General features: G+C 42.7%; 1 protein-coding gene across 3 annotated transcripts in view; it reads left to right on the top strand.

The window, feature by feature from the left end:
- KIAA2012 (KIAA2012 ortholog) overlaps window positions 1-19,187 on the top strand; it is a 129,034-nt gene that overhangs the window by 34,347 nt on the left and 75,500 nt on the right. Inside the window, exons 5-8 of one of the 3 annotated variants that reach the window (XM_066232896.1) lie at window positions 2,262-2,430; window positions 5,488-5,637; window positions 9,397-9,567; window positions 11,915-12,025. In XM_066232896.1, coding sequence (XP_066088993.1) covers window positions 2,262-2,430; window positions 5,488-5,637; window positions 9,397-9,567; window positions 11,915-12,025 — 601 coding nt within the window. The remainder of the gene's footprint in view (window positions 1-2,261; window positions 2,431-5,487; window positions 5,638-9,396; window positions 9,568-11,914; window positions 12,026-19,187) is intronic. The other 2 variants (XM_066232897.1, XM_066232898.1) reach the window with 2 other exon arrangements.

The raw sequence follows: 19,187 nt of genomic DNA on the forward strand, positions 1-19,187 counted from the left end.
CCAATTCTATCTTAAAACATATGATGTTACTACGTTCTCTACTGGCAATAGAATCCTTTGTTCTATTAAGAGTCTGAGGGTTATCTGTAAACAGGTAAGGACAGAATTTGAATTTGTAAGTAATCGATCCACTTCAAACTGAAAATGCTGGAGATCTTGAGTCCAGCAATGGCTTTGCTTACTTGAGGGTCTGCCACATTAGAAAATGCAGGGTAAATGTTGCAGGTTTGTTGACCCCTGCAGGAGTCGAGTACACCTTCTTCCTTAGAGACATTCTTAACTGTCTCTGCCCTGGTCCTGCCTTGCAATTCTGTGTGGGTCTTGGGTAGTGCGGAAGCACCTGTGCTGGGTGGGAACCAGCACGGGCTCCAGAATGCTCTGCCCTAAAGCAGCTGTGTGAGCTTAAGCAGGCTGCTCACCCCTCTGAGCTCCAGGGACCTCAACTGTGTGCATGGCTAATAACAACAACCCCATAGGGCTAATGTAAGGAAGAAAGAAGATGGTATGTTTTGGTGGAAGTATCTTGCGCCCACCTGGGAACTACAGCAATGTTAGCTAATGGTGGAGGCCCATGACCTCTGAAATGGCTCTGCAGAAGCCATGGGCACTCCAGGTAATTCTGATGCCAATGAGGGAGGCTGTTTTCAGCCTGTTCAGGATTTTCTCAGAGTTCAAGTGTCTAAGCTGATCTTAACCTTTCCCACCACCCAAGAAGGACATCTGTCTTTCCAGGTTCCTCTGGACCAGGGATCTGCCAGAGTCCCTGCAGACCTAAGGGGAGCCCCCCGCAGGCCTAAAGGGAGCCCCCAGTCTCACACCCCAGAACTGAACCTGGCTCAGAGGGCAGGAGTCCCTTTCATCAACTCATGTATATGATTTAGCAGAGGAAAGCAATATTTTCCACTATATTAAAACTCTGTAAAATTTTAATTAGAATAAAGAAATTAAGGCTTGGCTTGTCAGCAATACCTCACAAAATCATTTGAGTTTCCACATGGATTTCTCAATGCGAACCTTTGTCACACAAAACGTACAAGGTCAGTATTCAGAAAAGGGCAGTTGGTGGGCGGCTGGCACCTGGGCAGTGGACGTCTCCAGGAACATAACGATCCATGTGCACACATTTGGTTAATCATTTTCTTACTGTCTCAAAATTATAAATATTACTCTGCACATATTTGATTCAATTTCCTTCCTCATTCAACTCTAAACGTGTAGGATGCCTACGTGTGTTTCTGATCGTTTCCCTTTTTTTGAGCTTTAAAAAAGTGAGGAATGTTTTTATTTTTCCTCCTGTGAAATTGAACTCCCTGAAACCCAGCACGCATATACATTTCACAGAGCCAAGTTCACATACTAAAAGCTGCAAACTAAAAGGAGAAATTTTTGACAACTTCTGAATAATTGGAAACAGGAAGCTCTGAGTACCAACCTGGTGTCTCTGTGTACACACACATACACACACACACACACCACATTTGGGATTTTTTTTTGGACACAAAAACTGGGCTAAAGTTGTGGTTGATTCTGACATACAGTGTTTCTTTTTAGCTGTGCTCATATTGCAGAAGTGCAGAGGTACACAGGTATTCTGCTATGGAGAGATTGGGTATTAAACCCTAATGAGAGAAGAGTCTACTGTCAAAGACATATAGAAATAAACCTGGTTCTGAACACTACTGTAACAACATATCATTACCACATTCAATTCTCACGGCAATCTTTTGAGGTACATAGTACAATTAATCCCATTTTGCAGAGGAAGAAATTGAGGCTTAGAGAGGCTGCGTAAGGTAAGCAAACACAAATGTGTATTCCTCTTTCTTGTTCTTTCTTACCTAAAAGGTTGCATAGTCACTGTTCTGCACCTTGATGATCTTCCATAAAGACATTATGCCGAGATTTCTCCCTCTCCATACATAGAAATTTCAGCTCTGTCATTTCAGTCTGGCTCCATTTCCCTAGCTACAAGAGAAGGACCATATTTCCTCTTGAAGGTTCTTGAATTGATCACATTTATATTTGTCTGAAGAATCAGAGGCTCGATTAACGTGGGCAGAGCTGAGTTCCCACTTTGTCAGATACCCGGATCCAGGGTTAGTTAGCTTTGCTTCTCAGCCATGAGGACTGAAGCTACACCCAGCAGCTCTTGGTGCTAGTGATACAATAAGATATAGATACAATGCCATTTGTCCCCTGCAGGAAGCAGGGTTTGAATGCCTGCCATATTGGTTTTTGTTTTGTTTTTAAATTTTCTCCAGGCTTCAAAGTCTTTGAAGTTACCTCCTATCACAGAAAAACGACCCAGAGTCCTCAACCCTCTGAGGAGTCAAAGTAAAGCCACTGAGCCCCCAGCAGAGCTCCTCATCTTCCCAGTGGAGATTCATTTCCACACCCAACACCCCTCTAAAGAGAAAGCGCATGGAAGAGGTAGGTCCCCTGTGAGGGGTACTCTCAAGGGAACTCGGGCCAGCCAAGAAGGACTGGGATGTGGGTCCTGCTAAGGCAACCCTCTCCTAAACCATGGCTGAGCCTCCCCAGGGTCATCCCCTTCAGAGAACCTTTTTTAAAAGGAGAAAAAAAAAGGATAAAATCTAGTAGTAGGTCTCTCCTGACTATAGTCAACTCAATTTTTAAAATATTTATTGAGCCTTTCATTAAGTAGTGTTTGAATATTTTTCAGTTTTTCTGTTGTGGTTGATTTCTAGTTTCATGCCATTGTGATCAGAGAAAGTGCTCGATATGATTTCAATCTTTTTAAATTTGTTGAGACCACTTTTGTGCCCTAACATGTGGTCTATCCTAGAGAATGTACCATGAGCACTTGAAAAGAATGTATATTCTGCTGCTTTAGGATGAAAGGTTCTGAAGATATCTATTAAATCGAATTGATCTAGTATGTCCTTTAAGCCTACTGTTTCTTTGTTAATTTTCTTTCTTGAGGATCTATCTAGTGATGTTAGTGGGGTATTGAAATCCCCTACTATTATAGTATTGCTGTTGATCTCATCCTTTAAATCCATCAAAGTCTGCTTTATATATTTAGGTGCTCCTATATATTGTCTAGTTTTTTGGCATATAGTTCTTCATAGTATTTTCTTACAATATTTTGTATTTCTGTTGTGTCAGTTGTTATTTCTCCACTCTCATTTCTAATTTTATTTATTTGAGTCCTTTCTCTTTTTTTCAAACATCAGAAAAGTCAGAAGTCGTTAGGTGCGTAGATATTTATAACAGTTATATCTTCCTGTTAGATTGCTTTCTTTATCATTATGTAGTGACCTTCTTTATCTCTTACTATAGTCTTTGTTTTAAAGTCTATTTTGTCTGATATAAGTATTGCTACCCCAGCTTTTTTTTCATTTCCATTTGCATGAAATATTTCTTTCCATCCTTTTATTTTCAGTCTATGTGCATCTTTTGTTTTAAGGTGTGTCTCTTGTAGACAGCATAAGTATGGGTCCTGTTTTCTTATCCACACAGTTACCTTATGTCTTTTGATTGGATCGTTTAATCCATTTGCATTTAAGGTTGTTATTGATATGTAATTGTTTATTGCCATTTTATTCTTTAAAACTGTATTCCTCTTTTGCTATATTCTTTTTCTCCTTTGATCTGTTTACAACAAGCCCCTTAGCATTTCTTGCAGCCTTAGTTTGGTTGTAGGGAATTCCTTGATTTTTTTTTTTTTCATCTGGAAAGCTTTTTATTTCTCCTTCAATTTTAAATGATAGCCTTGCTGGATAAAGTAGTCTTGGTTGTAGGCCCTTGTTCTGCATTACTTTGAATATTTCTTGCCATTCCCTTCTGGCCTCAAGTGTTTCTGTTGAGAAGTCAGAAGTCATCCTTATGGGGGCTCCTTTGTAGGTGATAGTCTTTTTTTCTCTAGCAGCTTTAATATTTTCTCTTTATCACTTAGCTTTGGTATTTTAATCATGATGTGTCTCAGTGTAGATTTCTTTGGGTTTCTCTTTAATGGAGTTCTCTGTGCTTCTTGAACTTGGGTGATGTTTTCCTGCCTTAATTGAGGTAAGTTTTTAGCTATGATATGTTTGAACAAAGTCTCTATCCCTTGTTCTTTCTCTTCTTCTTCTTCAGGAACCCCTATGATGCGGATGTTATTTCTCTTCATGTTGTCACAGTGCTCTCTTAGAGTTTCCTCAGACTTTTTTAGTCTCTTTTCTTTTTTCTGCTCTGCTTCCATGCCTTTATTTATCTTGTCCTCTAACTCGCTGATTCAAGTCTCAGCTTCATCATCCTGCTTTTAATTCCTTCCATTGTGTTCTTAATTTCTGATATTGTATTTGTCATTTCTGACTGATTCTTTTTTATTATTTCAATGTCCTTTTTTATATTTGCTATCTCTTTATTTAGGTGTTCGTAATGACCATCTATTGTTGTTCTAATATATTTGAGCATCCTAGCAATTGTTATTTTAAACTCTGCATGTGGTAATTTGGTTATATCTGACTCATTCAGGTCCTTTTCTGGGGATTTCTCTTGATTCATTTGTGTTGCATTTCTCTGCCTTCTCATTTTGTCTGTGTAAAAGAAGGTTTTGGCCACTGGAGTCCACTGGGTGTGGCCTCTGTGTTCCCTAGGTGTGGTCTGTCTGCAGGCCCACCACCCCCTCTGCTGTTACTGCTTAGGGCGTTCAAGTATGGGCGTTGCCAGTGCCTGCCCACTGGGGCTGTTGTTGTGGTTTCCACCTCTCCTTCACGGGAGTGGCTGTGATCGGCTGTGGCTTTTTTTTTTTTTAGCACAACCATAGTTCCTTCTTTTCTTGGTTATTTTGGAAGCAAAAACACGAAAGAAGACCCAGTGCACAATCAAGAACCAGATTCTTAAAGCTATTAGATACACTAAGCTTGCCAACACACTGCCAGATGAAATAGACGTAAATAAAGTACAGAGAAAGTGAATCCATTGAGTTCATACTGTTTTTCTATGTCAGTGAGAACTCCTTCAGTAACAAGCTTCAGAAACCGAACTCATACTATCTTAAGCAAAACAGAAATGTGTTAGCTCATGTAATTGGGTAGTACCAGGATGGGCAAACTCGAGGCCCAGTTGGATCCAGGTCACAGCAGTTGTCATCTGGGCACTATTTGTCTAATGTCTCAGCTCTGTTAGACTTTCCTCTCAAGCAGGATGTCCCTATGTGGTAGTAAAGATGGCTTCCTGCAATGCCATGCTGACCTCCTATTTGTTGATGCCAAACCTCTATGCCTCTAAAAGCTCTTGCAAAAGTACTAGAATTGCCTCTGATTGAGTTACATGCCCACTCTGGACCCAATCACAATGGCTAAGGTGATGAGGTGCTCTATTAGCCAGGCTTCAGCCCCATACTCATCCATGAGTTCAGATAATAGACCCAGTTCCATCCAAACCACATGGTACAATCAGGGAAGAGATGGGTGCCCCCAAAAAGTCAACTGGCAAAACCATAGACATTTACTACAACTTGGCTTTCTCCTTGTCTCCCAGGTGCTCTACACGCCAAGTCAGGACCAGAAACAGAAGAAGAGGCCGTTCCTTTCTGGAAGCCTCCCCTGAAGCACACGTCCTTGGAAGGGCTGAGGGAGTTAACAATGCATCTCCCAGTGGACACAGGAAAAGACACACTCTCGCCTCAAGGTAGCTTCTCCCACTCTCCAGCATCTCACAGGCCTCTCACCCTGAAGGGAAGCAAAGCAAGATGCACAAGGCTTCTCAGCCATGGAAAAGGAGGCTGGAATGGCAGTGAGCTCCTCACTGGCCACTTGAAGATGGCTTTTTTTCAGGCAGCAGCTGCCTTAACCAATGTGCTGCAGTAAAACCAGCTTAGTGTCTAGCTCCTTAGTTACTCATTAATCATCCCCCTCCTAATATTTTCTGGTTGCAGATGTAAATCAGCACCAAACTGATTAAAAATTTTTCACATGCTCTATAGTTTAGCCTATGTTTTTAACCAATAAGATTTCATTTCCAATCTGTTTAGGAATATCTATTTACTCATTAAAAAGTCCATAATATCAATAAAAATCTTCACTCCACTCTTTGAATACATCATATGGACATTTGGAACTATACACATGAGTATGTTTTTGTGTGTGTTGGATAGGTTGCAAGTAATAGGCCATATTTAGAAAGCTCCCCACTTGCAGAAAACTGAACCACCTTTCCAAAGAGCAAGTGCAAGATGATAGTATCACAAGTGTTAGGCGATCTCTGACTAGTGCCAATCAGAAGAAGCAGAGGGTGAACATTAATATTTAAGGAGTTCTTCCTCTGTGCCAGGCACCATCCTTAATTTTTAACACATGGCATCTCGTTTTCTCCTTAAAACAACCCTACCTTCATTTCACAGATGAGAAGACTAGAGCCCTGTAAGACAAGTCATTTGTTTGAGGTCACACAACTATAAGTGGCCCAGCTGAGATCAGAGCTCAGGCCTCTGGTGCCAGAATCTGTGCTCTTTACTCTGTGCTGCCTCTCAGAACAAAACAGTAGACCCAGGCCAGGACATTCCTGAGATATATGGGTGTTGAGAACTTCCTTTAATTATTGGGGCAGGGGCTTGTTTAGTATCTGTTAAGTGAGAGTTAATCATCCTAAAGACTATAGAGTTCCCTTTTAAAAAAATCAAATATAGACAAGGTTCTCTATCTGCAAACAGGTAAGAAAGGAGTTTTCCACCTATGGGCCACAACATCAGGTGCACAGCCTGAGCAACTGAAATCAATGGCAACATTGGTGAATTTTGTCTTTGGTATGACTCACCTCACACTGCCCTCCATGTGTATTGAGCTGCCATGTCCACCAGAGACCAAGTATCTCGAGCTTGTCCATCCTCTGCCGCCCTTCTAGAGGGAAGCTAGCTTAAGAAATCCCCTGTACCTTGTTGGGAGTTAGTTCAGTATATGACCCAACCTAATAGTAGATGCATAATGGAAGAGTCCAGGAAGCAAGATTTTTTTTTTTTGTATTTTTCTGAAGCTGGAAATGGGGAGAGATAGTCAGACAGACTCCCGCATGCGCCTGACCGGGATCCACCCGGCACGCCCACCAGGGGCTACGCTCTGCCCACCAGGGGGCGATGCTCTGCCCCTCCGGGACGTCGCTCTGCCATGACCAGAGCCACTCTAGTGCCTGGGGCAGAGGCCAAGGAGCCATCCCCAGCGCCCGGGCCATCTTTGCTCCAATGGAGCCTTGGCTGCGGGAGGGGAAGAGAGAGGCAGAGAGGAAGGGAGAGGGGTGGAGAAGCAAATGGGTGCTTCTCTTATGTGCCCTGGCCAGGAATCGAACCCAGGTCCCCCGCACGCCAGGCCGATGCTCTACCGCTGAGCCAACTGGCCAGGGCCAAGGAAGCAAGATTTAATGTCAGTCTCTCTCACACAGAGGTCCTTGGGCAAGGGTGTTTACAGCTAGTAAGTGGGACTGTCCCGTTGCCTCAGAGATTGCACATACCCATTTACTCACTTAGCCCTGGATTATTTCACCCCTAATATCATAAAAATAAAGCCAAGTTTTATTTATGCACATACACATACATATTTTATTGTTGAAGCATCTGAAAGTAAGTTGTAAACTTGGTACATTTTATCCCTTATCAACACATATCTCCTAAGAGCAAGCACATATTCCCTGATAATCACAATACAATTATCACAGTCAAAAAAATTAACATACCATACTATTTTTTAATACATAGTCCACATTTAAATTTCTCTAATTATACCAATAGTGTTTCTTATAGTTTTTTCCCCAATCAATCCAAGATTCAACTCAGGATCATGCATTCTATTTTTTTTTCCCAAAGTTAGAAGCAGGGAGGCTGTCCGACAGACTCCTGCATGTGCCTGACTGGAATCCACCTGGCATACCCACGGGGGTGGGGGGGGAGAAGGGGGCAATGCTCTGCCCATCTGGGGCATTGCTCCATTGCAGCTGGAGCCATTCTAGCACCTGAGGCGGAGGCTATGGAGCTGTCCTCAGTGCCCAGGCCAACTTTGCTCCAATGGAGCCTTAAATGGGTGCTTCTCCTGTGTGCCCTGACTGGGAATCGAACCACGGACTTCCACACGCTGGGTGGACGCTCTACCACTGAGCCAACTGGCCAGAGCCATGCATTGTATTTAGTTGTCACTTCTCTTTAGAAAAATAATTTAATTAAGAACACTTCCTCAGTCTTGTTTTTCATGACATTCACTTTTTTTTTTTTGTAATGACTTAAAACAAGACCATTTATTAGCTCATAGCTCTGTAAGTCAGAAGTTTGGGCATGGTATACCTGGGTTCTTGCTCAGAGTCTCACAAGGCCAAAATCAAGTCAGCCAGCTGCATTCTCATCCAGACATTGGGGTTTTCTTCCAAGCCCATTAACAATGATATTTTTTTTTAATGATAGGCTAGTTGCCTTACAGAATGACCCTCAAACAGTATGTAATAACTGAACATGAAACAAAGACCACTCTCTCTGGATGAGATTAAGACAAGGTGACTTAGATTTCTGGGTTTCACCTCCCTGAGCAGTCCCTGCTAGTTTTGAGAAAGAGAGAATAGAGGTGGGGCATTGTCATCAACCCCACCACCCTCTGACTACCATTGGGAGAGTGCTACTTTGTACTTTGAGGAGCCATGTGATTTTTGCTTCTGCTTAGGGAAATTACTTTGTGATTGGAACTCTGTAGCCAATGAACCAATGAGTTCTAAAGCTTGGGTTCAGCATTAGAATCTTCAGGTGCAAGACTGGAGCCCATCAACAGAATGAGAATAACAACCACCACCACTTAGCTCCTCCCAGTTCTTAGAGATCCCCCCAACTGAAGAAAGGCACTGTTCTAGCCAAGAGGAATTTCACCTTGACCAAAGGAGTTACCTGGTCTCTACTACTTAGTGGGGCTGAAAAGAGGGACAAATTTGAGAATAAGTGGAATAAGCCATTCTACACACTAGGAGCCATCAACCAACTTAGAAAAGAAGCCTGACCAGGTGGTGACGCAGTAGATAGAGCATTGGACTGGGACGTGGAGGATCCAGGTTTGAAACCTAGATGTCGCCAGCTTGAGCACAGGATCATTGGCTTGAGCATGGGATCATAGACATGACCCCACAGTCACTGGCTTAAAGTCCAAGGTCACTGGCTTGAGCCTAAGGTCGTTGGCTTGAGAAAGGGGTCACTCACTCTGCTGTAGCCTCCCAGTCAAGGCACATCTGAGAAAGCAATCAATGAACAACTAAGGTGCTGCAATGAAGAGTTGATGCTTCTCATTTCTCTCCCTTCCTGTCTGTCTGTCCCTATCAGTTCCTCTCTCTGACTCTCTGTCTCTGTCAAAAAATAAAAATAAAGAAGTTGCTTCTCCTTCTTGCTGATTCAAAAGCTCTCTTGTGCTTTTTCTCCTTTTGCTTTTGAAGATGATGATGCCCCACGACAGAATGTGACCCTACCACTGTCCCTGATTGAAGAAAGAAAAAGTCCAGAGGGCCAGAGGGACCTGGATAGCCTCTGGACATCAGGCCACAGCAGCCCCACCTGCCCCCCAAACGTGAGATGGTCCCGAGGCACGCTCCCAGCAGAAGGACAAGGTAATCACTCCAGGGGTGCCCGGATGCCCCCACCTTGGATTGTCTGTGGCTTCAGGTTCATTTGAATCATCTTTCAGGGCCATGAGACAACCATGCTATAAGCTGCCTGAAAACCACCCCCACTGAAAAGGGGAAATCAGCAGTGTTTCCAAACTGTCAGTGGGATTAATGTTCACGTATTCCTAAAGAGTCAGTACATGTTGTGAGGGTTCACTGCACCAACACGCGCTGCCACGCTGTTATGTGCTTTCCTCATGCCTGGCAGCAGCATGTGATGACATAGCTCCATGTGCTCATCAGCGAGACTCAGCACCATCTCACACCCCTCCCAGGCCAGGGTGCCTGGTGACACTGCCAATGGAAAGAGCCCCTAAGAGAAGCCATCCTCCAGCCCAGGGCAGAGCCTGAGGCCTGTCAACAGAGACAGAAGGACTCTTGATTTCTATTGAAGGGTAAGGTCGGGCAAGGCCACACCCTCTATGACTTAGTTCTTACCCTTAAGAGCTGAAATCTAGGAGACTAAGATGCTTATACAAGAGCAATAATGCAAAGACAGTATAGTAACAGTTTCCACAAGGGCTTTGATCTAAAAGCAGCTCATAAAGCTAAAATTGCTTAGAGTCCAAATTGCCCCCGAAATTCCCACTGGGAGGTACCGTGCTGGAGACAGACAAACCATTTTCTAGAAACTGCAGCCCAGCCAGCTATACCTCCCTCTTCGGAGCCTGGGGCTGCTTTCTCTGATTGAGCACCAGATAAAGGAGATGGTGTGTGTCCAGGCGTCAGACAATGTGGAAAATGTATCTGTGAACAGCAGAATCACACTCAGGGCTGGGAGAAATACTCAGAGAGGCCCGTGGGGACTGAGAGCCAACGAGAAGACTCAGATACCACATCTTTCATTTTCCTCATTTTCATCTCGAGCTCACTCAGACATGGACGCCACACTATTTTAATCAATCTCTTTCCACATCTCTTCCAAGAGTATATACTTGAAGTCTTGTAATCATTAATTAAATACATAGATCTACAATCCAACACAACCTCATTGTGTTTACAGCTTCACTGTTTAAGGCTAAAATGGTTAAAAATGACATCGCTTCTCTCTCTCTCCCCAATTCTCTCTCCCTTTTCCCCAAAGATATCATTGTTACTTATAAACCATTTCAGAGACAGAATCTTTCTTTTATAATCCCCTCCCCTTTTACATGGCTTTCTTAGTTTTGTTTCAAAGGAACCAAATGTTCGTTACCCCATGACAGCACCAAGGGCATCCCTAGGAGATTGTAGAATCCAGGACAGTTCACCGCCCCTTCTCTCTCACTCACTCAGACATCCTTAGAAAGGAAGAATCTGATTAGAATGGATATCAGAGCCATGACTATGACAGGCGTGCAGCCTGAAACCTCAAGTGTGTAGATTGGGTATGTGTAAGTGAAGTTGTATATGAGAGCACATGCTAATATTCATATGTATATACATGTGTATGCTTGTGTGCATTCATGCACACCTGTATATGCATGTGTGTGATTATGCAGGTATGTATGCATGTCTGAAAACAAGGTACATGCATTGAAATGTATATTTCATGTCCATACATGTTTGTCTGCCTGCATGTGTATGGCTATACATGTGTGTATGTGTGTTTGCCTCATGGGTGTGCATATATACATGTGTATGCACATCTCTGTGTAAGTATGTGTCTGTGTTTTCATATATGCATGCCATACCTCTGTGTGTGTGTGTGTGTGTGTGTGTGTACTTGTAAACATCTACCTCGCTGGTGGTCAACTCCTGATCCTTTTGCCTTAGAGATGGAGAAGGTGAGAGTACACAAACACCTTCAATTTTTCTAAGCAACTGAGGGCAGTACAGTTTCCTTTCTACCTTGGCGTGAGCCCCAAGGTGTCACTAGGCATCCCAGCACTGGGTCCAGGGGCATGGCTGTACATGCTGAGCACTGCAGAGGAGAGGGACGGCAGAGGCCGGAATCACCAAACCCTGTGTTCAGGGGCTGAGCTACACACGCCTACAGGAAGGGGGTCCCTTTCCTTCACACAAGGTGCCCCCTTCTCCAGCCCAGAGGGACCACCTGTTCCAGACTCTCACGAAATCATGGTATAAGCTAGCGGCAGCCCCACTCTGTTCATCCCCCGTGCCCTCCAGAGGACAGAGACTAAACAAGGGTCCTGCTCAGCCAAGTTCCAGGAATAGGGCTAAACTTGTACTCTGGCAAGCCCCTGAGCACACCGGCACTTCCCACCGGAGATCCAGGGAGCACAGTCCAGGTTCAGCCTCCCTCCCTGCACGGGTGCTAACACTGCCCACACTTGTGCTTCTTTTCAAGAAGAGTCTGAAGATGCCTCACTGGGATACTTCTTGCTGGGTCCAGATGAAGAAAGCATCTGCCTATCCCTCCCAGGGTCGACTCAAAGAGAGAAGCTTCTGTCGGGTGAGGGTAAGATGATACATTCTCCGCTCGGTCTCATTTTCATAGGGAAAGATTTTACCTGCCGCTTCCAAAACTTTCCAGCAGCAGAGACATCATTAAAAACAGACACAAGTCAGCCAGTTTTCCCCTCTCGCTGACACAGAAGTGCTTCTGTAGCTCAGACATAATAACCCAGTGTTTGCATAACAAGTTCACTCTTGCTAGAGCATCTGGAGAGAGAAGTTCCTGTGAAACGGCTTGGAGGAGGTCTAATGGGCCATGTTGATGCCCTGATGAGAATGATAAAGCCCTTTGGGTATTTGCCTCAACACCTTTTCTCTTCTTTCCAAGCACCCCCAAAGGTGGAGGTGGCTAATTGGTAATCCAATCAGGTATCCTTGTTATGTGTGTTGGTTCATTGCTGTGAGTCATCTGACAGATATCAAGGCAGTTTCCAAAATCCCTTCTGGCACGTTAACTTTTTGGAAAAGAGATGCTGGCTCTGGGCAGCAGCCATTTTGCAAAGAGGGGGAAAAAATGAAGTCAGAGGGTGATGAGTGTCAACCACCCAGGAACCATCAGGATGTATACATATGAATCGTACAGCCAGGAGGCCTCTTGCTATGGGAGATGAAAGTCTGCACTTGTTTGGTGGGTTACATCACAGCTGGCTTAATAAAAAGAGTTTGGATTCGGAGCCAAGAGATTTGAGTAGCTCTAGCTTGTCCTCTTTGTTATCAGATAACTTTGGGTCAGTCTCTCCCTGGGTCCAAGGTTCTTCATCTAGTCTGCAATGAGAGGATAGACTCCTCCACTGGCAGCAGCTGAAAAGTTCCTTGACTGTTTTCTGCATTTTTCATATTGTATCTGTTTTTGTTGAACTAGCTACCTTGTACATGGTTTCCAGAAACTAGACTGCATTTGTTCCCAAATTCAGTGTTAAAGAACTTCTATCACCACTTGGGGTGTACCATGGTAGGAGTATAAAAATAACTTGGTTCTGACTTGGCAGAAGCAGGAGTCAGACAGGTGGAGGCCACTATCATTGTGACACAGCTGGTGCAACAGCTGGAAAGCAAATACGATTCTATTCACCTGCTGCACATTTGTACACTCTGTTCTAGGAGAAATAGCTCCCCTTTTGCTAGGCAGAAGTCAGAAGCATAAGAGGAAAGATTTAAGGTAAATATTTAAGTTTGGGCCTGACCTGTGGTGGCGCAGTAGATAAAATGTCAACCTGGAATGCTGAGGTCGCCAGTTCAAAACCCTGGGCTTGCCTGGTCAAGGCACATATGGGAGTTGATGCTTCCTGCTCCTCCTCCCTTGTCTCTCTCCCCACCCTCTCTCCCTCCCTCTTTCCTCTCTCAAATGAATAAATAAATATAAAAAAATATTTAAGTTCTGTGTCACATCGTCAATATAATGTTTCAGTCATTTCGGTATCCCCGACCCCTAGCACAGTGCCTGACACATACGTAGCAGGATCACAATAAATGTTGATTAAAAATCTTTCAATAATTTTTCTACACAAAGACAGAGAAATTAAACTTATGCTGAATAAATGGAGAATTGTCTGCCCTCTTGTCCCAGTCCAATGAACAATATAGTTCTAATTGTCCTCTCAAACCTAAAAGCATTCACTGTGAGCTTGCTGAATCAATCAATCATCAGTCAGTCAGTCAAGTCAGTCAGTCACTGCCTCTCTCTAGCCTTTCCTCCACATACAGTTAGTGAGTTAATGGTGATTGGATGGTGCCCTGGAAGCAGAGGCAGGAACTTCAACCCATATCTCCCTATAAGGATCCATAGAACAGATCTACTTTTCTGAGAGTCTCTATTAAGGGAAGAGGTTTGTTGTTTTGTCTTGTTTTAACATTGCTTTCGGGTTTTTGTGGGGTTTTTTTTTAAAGATTTTATTTACTGATTGGGAGGAGGGCAGAATGAGAAGTATCAACTCATAGTTGCTTCACTTTAGCTGTTCATTGCTTGCTTGTCGTATGTGCTTTGACAGGGCAAACCTAGGGTTTCGAACCAGCGACCTCAACATTCCAGGTCGACACTATCCACTGTGCCACCACAGGTCAGGCACATGGCTTTATTTTGAGAGGCTAGACCTGTGGTGGCGCAGTGGATAAAGCGTCGACCTGGAAATGCTGAGGTTGCCGGTTCGAAACCCTGGGCTTGCCTGGTCAAGGCACATATGGGAGTTGATGCTTCCAGCTCCTCCCCCTTCTCTCTCTCTGTCTCTCCTCTCTCTCTGTCTCTCCCTCTCCTGTCTAAAATGAATAAAGAAAAAAAATAAAGAGAGGCTGTATACTGGAAAAAAAATTTTAACTCTTGCAAAAGATTTGCTCCAATCACATCAAACTCTTTGCAGCTCAGTTTGTTCAAACCCATCTTGCTCACCATCAACGCCCTACCCGTCCAACTTCATCTCCCACTATATTTACACTCCCCCTTTCCCATTCTCTTTAGTGGCCCAAACATTCAGTCTTCCTTTTCTTATCTCCTCCTCTGTCCAAATTCCCTCAAATATTGAGAATATATTTAAGTTCCAGGGAAAGGTTTTTCTTTTCTGGGAAATTTTCCTTAATAAATCCACCTTATCTCCTAGAACTGCCTGGATGTGGCCTGGATCATTCCTCTCTCTCAATCCCACGTTTGTGATCCTTGTACTTATCCTCATCTGTTTTCACTTTAGCTCCCAAATGTATGAGTCCTTGAAAACCTTTTATTTCTATCATATGTTCAAAACATGCTTGTTGATTGACTGAATACCCCAGGTGCCATAAAGGAAAGTTTTGGGGGGAATCATAGTTAAGATTTTTTTAAATTAAAATATCTTCAGTAAAGGAATGAAGATGGTCTGTCTCATCTTTCTGAGATTTTCAGGCTTTGTCAACATCTATTTGGAAATAAATTCTTAAGCAATTAGATCATGATATCTTGCTTTCAGACAGAATAGAGAAATGAATATAAACCTTCAGAAAAAGAAAAAAAATATGTGAAGACTATAGATGGAACTTGATCCTCTTCCTCATGTTAGGTTATCGCAACACTTAGAAAATTCAACTGCTTCAGAAAGGAAACATTAACTTGGAAGTATGCAAGTCAAAACATTGACTATGATCTCTAAATTGCTTTTTCTTGATTCAAATCCTTCCATCTATTCTCCTAATTGTAGTGGCAGCAATTGAAGTTTTCTTTCAAAAGTTCTTTTATTCAGTGTTTTACTGCAAGAAGTTCAAGAATATCTGCACCAATGATTTAAGACTTCAGGTCCCATGTAAATTTAACTTTCTAATCTCTTTCAGAATTTCCAATTAGCACTTGTTCTTCTCCTAAATGGATTTTCACTTCTAAAATGTGACTTGTTTTCAGTAACTTAATTGGCATTCTTCTCTTGCAACTCTTGTGGTTTTAAAATACAGGGGTGGGCAAAAGTAGGCTTACAGTTGTGAGTACACAAAAGTATGTTTATATTTATTAATTATTGTATTATATATTATTATTAACCTACTTTTGCCCACCCACATATGTCTACAAATCCTCTGACACTTGTTCCTTCAAAAGGGAGAGCCTAATTCTCTTCCTCTTCAGTGTGGGCTGGACACAGGCTTAACTTCTAGTAAATATAGAACATAACAGATGTGACAGTGTGTGACTTCTGAGACTGGGTCATAAAAGGCACTTCCTCCATGCTTTCCCTCTTGGATTACTCATTCTGGGGAAAACCAACACCATGTCTGTCCTGAGGCTGCTCAAGCAGTCTAATGGAGAGGTCCACACGGCATGGAACTAAACCCTCTTAAACTAAAGTCAATAGCCAGAATGAACTCTCCAGGCTTGAGAGTGAGCTATCTTAAAAGGAGATACTCCCGCACCAGGGAGACCTTCCAATGACTGCATCCCTGACATTGTGACTGCAGCTTCATGAGAGATTTTATACCAGAATCACACACCTAATCCACTCCCAGATTCCCACAGAAACTGTGTGAGATATAATAAAGGTTTGTTGTTTTAAGTCACTAGATTTGGGAGTAATCTGTTTTCAGTAATAGATAATATATTTGGTGTCATTTCCTGATGGTCTGCAATTTGGTAAACAAAAAGATAAAGGGTCCAAGAATATCCCAGCTGGTCTCAAAACACTGATTATTTGAGGGCAAACATATGCTAAGTGGTTGACTTTGTCTTTGTTCTGCCCATTTGTCATTTGTGATAATGTTGGTTGTGGGGACCCATGGGTAAAGAGATCCGTCACTGTTGGTGGGACGGTTGACAATGATTTTTTCTAGGGTAGCTTTCTCCCAGAAGCTATTGCCTGTGTGAAGACGCTTGAGATTTAAAGGACAACTGTTTTTGAGGCAGCATGAGGAAGAAGAAGGAACTCTAGACTAAGTTTTCAAAGTGTTCTATGAGCACGATTTCTGTGATCATGGGCAACTAATTCCACTGCTTTAGAACTCAGCTTCCTCATATATATATTAAAAAGAGGAGTTAGGATTAGATCCATTCTCCCAGCATATGTATCATAGAACTCCAATTCCTCCAAGGTTAACAGGAAGTGCATAAAATAACAAAAAGTTTTGAGGCCAAATGTTTGGAAAAACAGGGGACAAATTTAAGCAGATCCCTTACCGTAGGACTTCATAGAGCCTCCAGTATGCTCACTTGAATTATGGCTCTTCTAGATGAGAATAGGCAGTGTTTCTCAAACTTATTTGTTTTTATTTTGTTTTGTTTTTAGATTTTATTTATTCATTTTAGAGAGAAGAGAGAGACAGAGAGAGAGAGAGAGAAGGGGGGGAGGAACAGGAAGCATCAACTCCCATATGTGCCTTGACCAGGTAAGCCCAGTGTTTCGAACTGGCGACCTAAGAGTTCCAGGTTGATGCTTTATCCTCTGCACCACCACAGGTCAGGCACTCTCAAAGTTATTTGACCAATGAATACTTTCTTTCTTTCTTTCTTTCTTTCTTTCTTTCTTTCTTTCTTTCTTTCTTTCTTTCTTTCTCTTTCTTTCTTTCTTTCTTTCTTTCTTTCTTTCTTTCTTTCTTTCTTAGCAAAACACCATGTGGATCTAAATGGTTTTGGGAACACACTTTTGAAAATACAAAACTGATTATTTCAAGGCTACTTCCAGCTGCGATGCTCTATGTTACTAAATAAGCACCTTTCTAAAGGAAACTCAGGAGGGCAGTTCTGTTGTCTAAATCCTGCAGCAGGATCTCAGCCATTCAATCATTCATGACTCTTCTTATTTTCACTTTCCAAACTAATATCAGTTCTGAATCAGGGGATCCACAATCCATCTATGTATTGGTGAGAAGAAATAAAGGAAGGTAGGAGGAAGCCTGTGTGGCAATAACGCTATTTTGCCCAATTGGTGTTTGTTAATAATCCATAAGCAATAATGTTGATGGATATTAGCAGTTCCCACGATCTCAGGCCAAATATTAAAATAAAGGAAAACATAGCTGGATATAGTTGCTTGGCATCCAGCATTTCCTTCTTATACTGCGGAGTCTAGAAGGCTAAAAATTACATTTTCCACTTTATCTTTGCAGTTAAAGGGCTGGATTCAAATTAGGTTAGACCAAATAGATGCACTTGCATGAGATTTGGAGGGCAGAAATGAGGCCGAGGCATAGAAGCTTTTGGCTACCTACGCCAGCAAGTGAGCCGGTGAATACTGACCATGTCAAGAGGCAGTTGCTGCGGTGTCTTTGTAAGCACCAAGTTCTCTATAGTCACATTATTTCTTCTCAAAATGTCTGGTGGTTTTTGTTCTGCATTTAGCCTTGACCAATATACTCTCCTTGAAGAAATAATGGGATGTTCCCATGAGGCTCAACATGGGGTTAGTTAGTCTGTCACATGTATCACAGGGCAGGGTGTCAAAGCTATGTTTGTGACCAACTTCAGAGTGAGGCAGGGTTCTTCCTTCACCACAGTAAACCAGTGTGGTCCCAGCAGCCCACACTGGAAGGTGTTCCAACAGCTACCAACTGAGAGCCACCAAAAAATACTAGGGGGTCTCCTTTCCTTTGACAAAAACCTCTCCTGATTCCTATAAGCACAAAGATTTCCCTACCTCACGTTTAGCTGAAAATTTGGTGCTATTACCACTTTTTTTCTTTTAAAGAAAAAAAATGTCAAAAATCATGGTTTTCTCTGAATCTGCTAGAACTTCTTTTTTAAAGAAAAAATCAATTGTGTTAAAGAATATTTAATTTCTCTTATATTTTATTTTTTGCATATGATAGCATTTATGTTTTTTATAGAACCTGTGAAGCAATGAATTCTACCTCCCATGCACTTGTCCGGTTTCAGAAAACACTAGAGTTGAGAGGGAATGTAGGCATCACCTTCATCAGTGTTTAGTCAGAGGAAGCATTTTATCAGATTTGCCGAGGACACCAATAGACAAAACAGATAAGAGCACAGCTTCCTGGTTGAAGTGGAAAGGATCTGTGTCCTCCACACTTCTCCACCGTCCAGCTAATTCTTCCCCTCCTAAGATGGTTCTTGGGGGCAAGGGGCAGTATATCGAGAGCCACTGGAGCTATAAGAGCACAGTTTGAAAACCTTCTCATTTAATGGGTAAGGAAACTGAGGCCCAGAGAGGTATGGTGATTTGCTCAAAGTCACACAGCCTCTATGTGGCAAATCTGAGGCTCAAACCCAGATCTTCCTGCACCCACTCAGATCAAAGTTTTCCCCACAATATCACACTGCATCTAGTCCCTCTTATCCAGGTTTCCAGGCTTCAAGAAATAGCTGCAGTCTCACTTTTATGGTGATGTTTTACCTGACCACTGCAGCCACATTGATACTTCCTTAGGTCCTCACCAGGCACTCCCTCACTTCCTTGATCTTTCTTACTCTTCTTTCTTCTCCTAAAGTTAAAATTCCTGTGGGTAGGTCCCCTCACCTACTTCTGAATATCTCAGAGAACATAGTAGGTATTCCCAGAACATTGCCCATAGATAGTGATTGAAACCATGAGTAGCAGAGACTCACTGTTCCCCAGTCTCCATTCTTCCACTACTCCTTTTATTTTTTTTTTGTATTTTTTTTAACTTTTTTTTTTTTTGTATTTTTCTGAAGCTGGAAATGGGGAGGCAGTCAGACAGACTCCCGCATGCGCCGACTGGGATCCACCTGGCACGCCCACCAGGGGGCG

The sequence above is a fragment of the Saccopteryx bilineata genome, chromosome 5 (genome assembly GCF_036850765.1).
Source record: "Saccopteryx bilineata isolate mSacBil1 chromosome 5, mSacBil1_pri_phased_curated, whole genome shotgun sequence".
Taxonomy (NCBI): Eukaryota; Metazoa; Chordata; class Mammalia; order Chiroptera; family Emballonuridae; genus Saccopteryx; species Saccopteryx bilineata.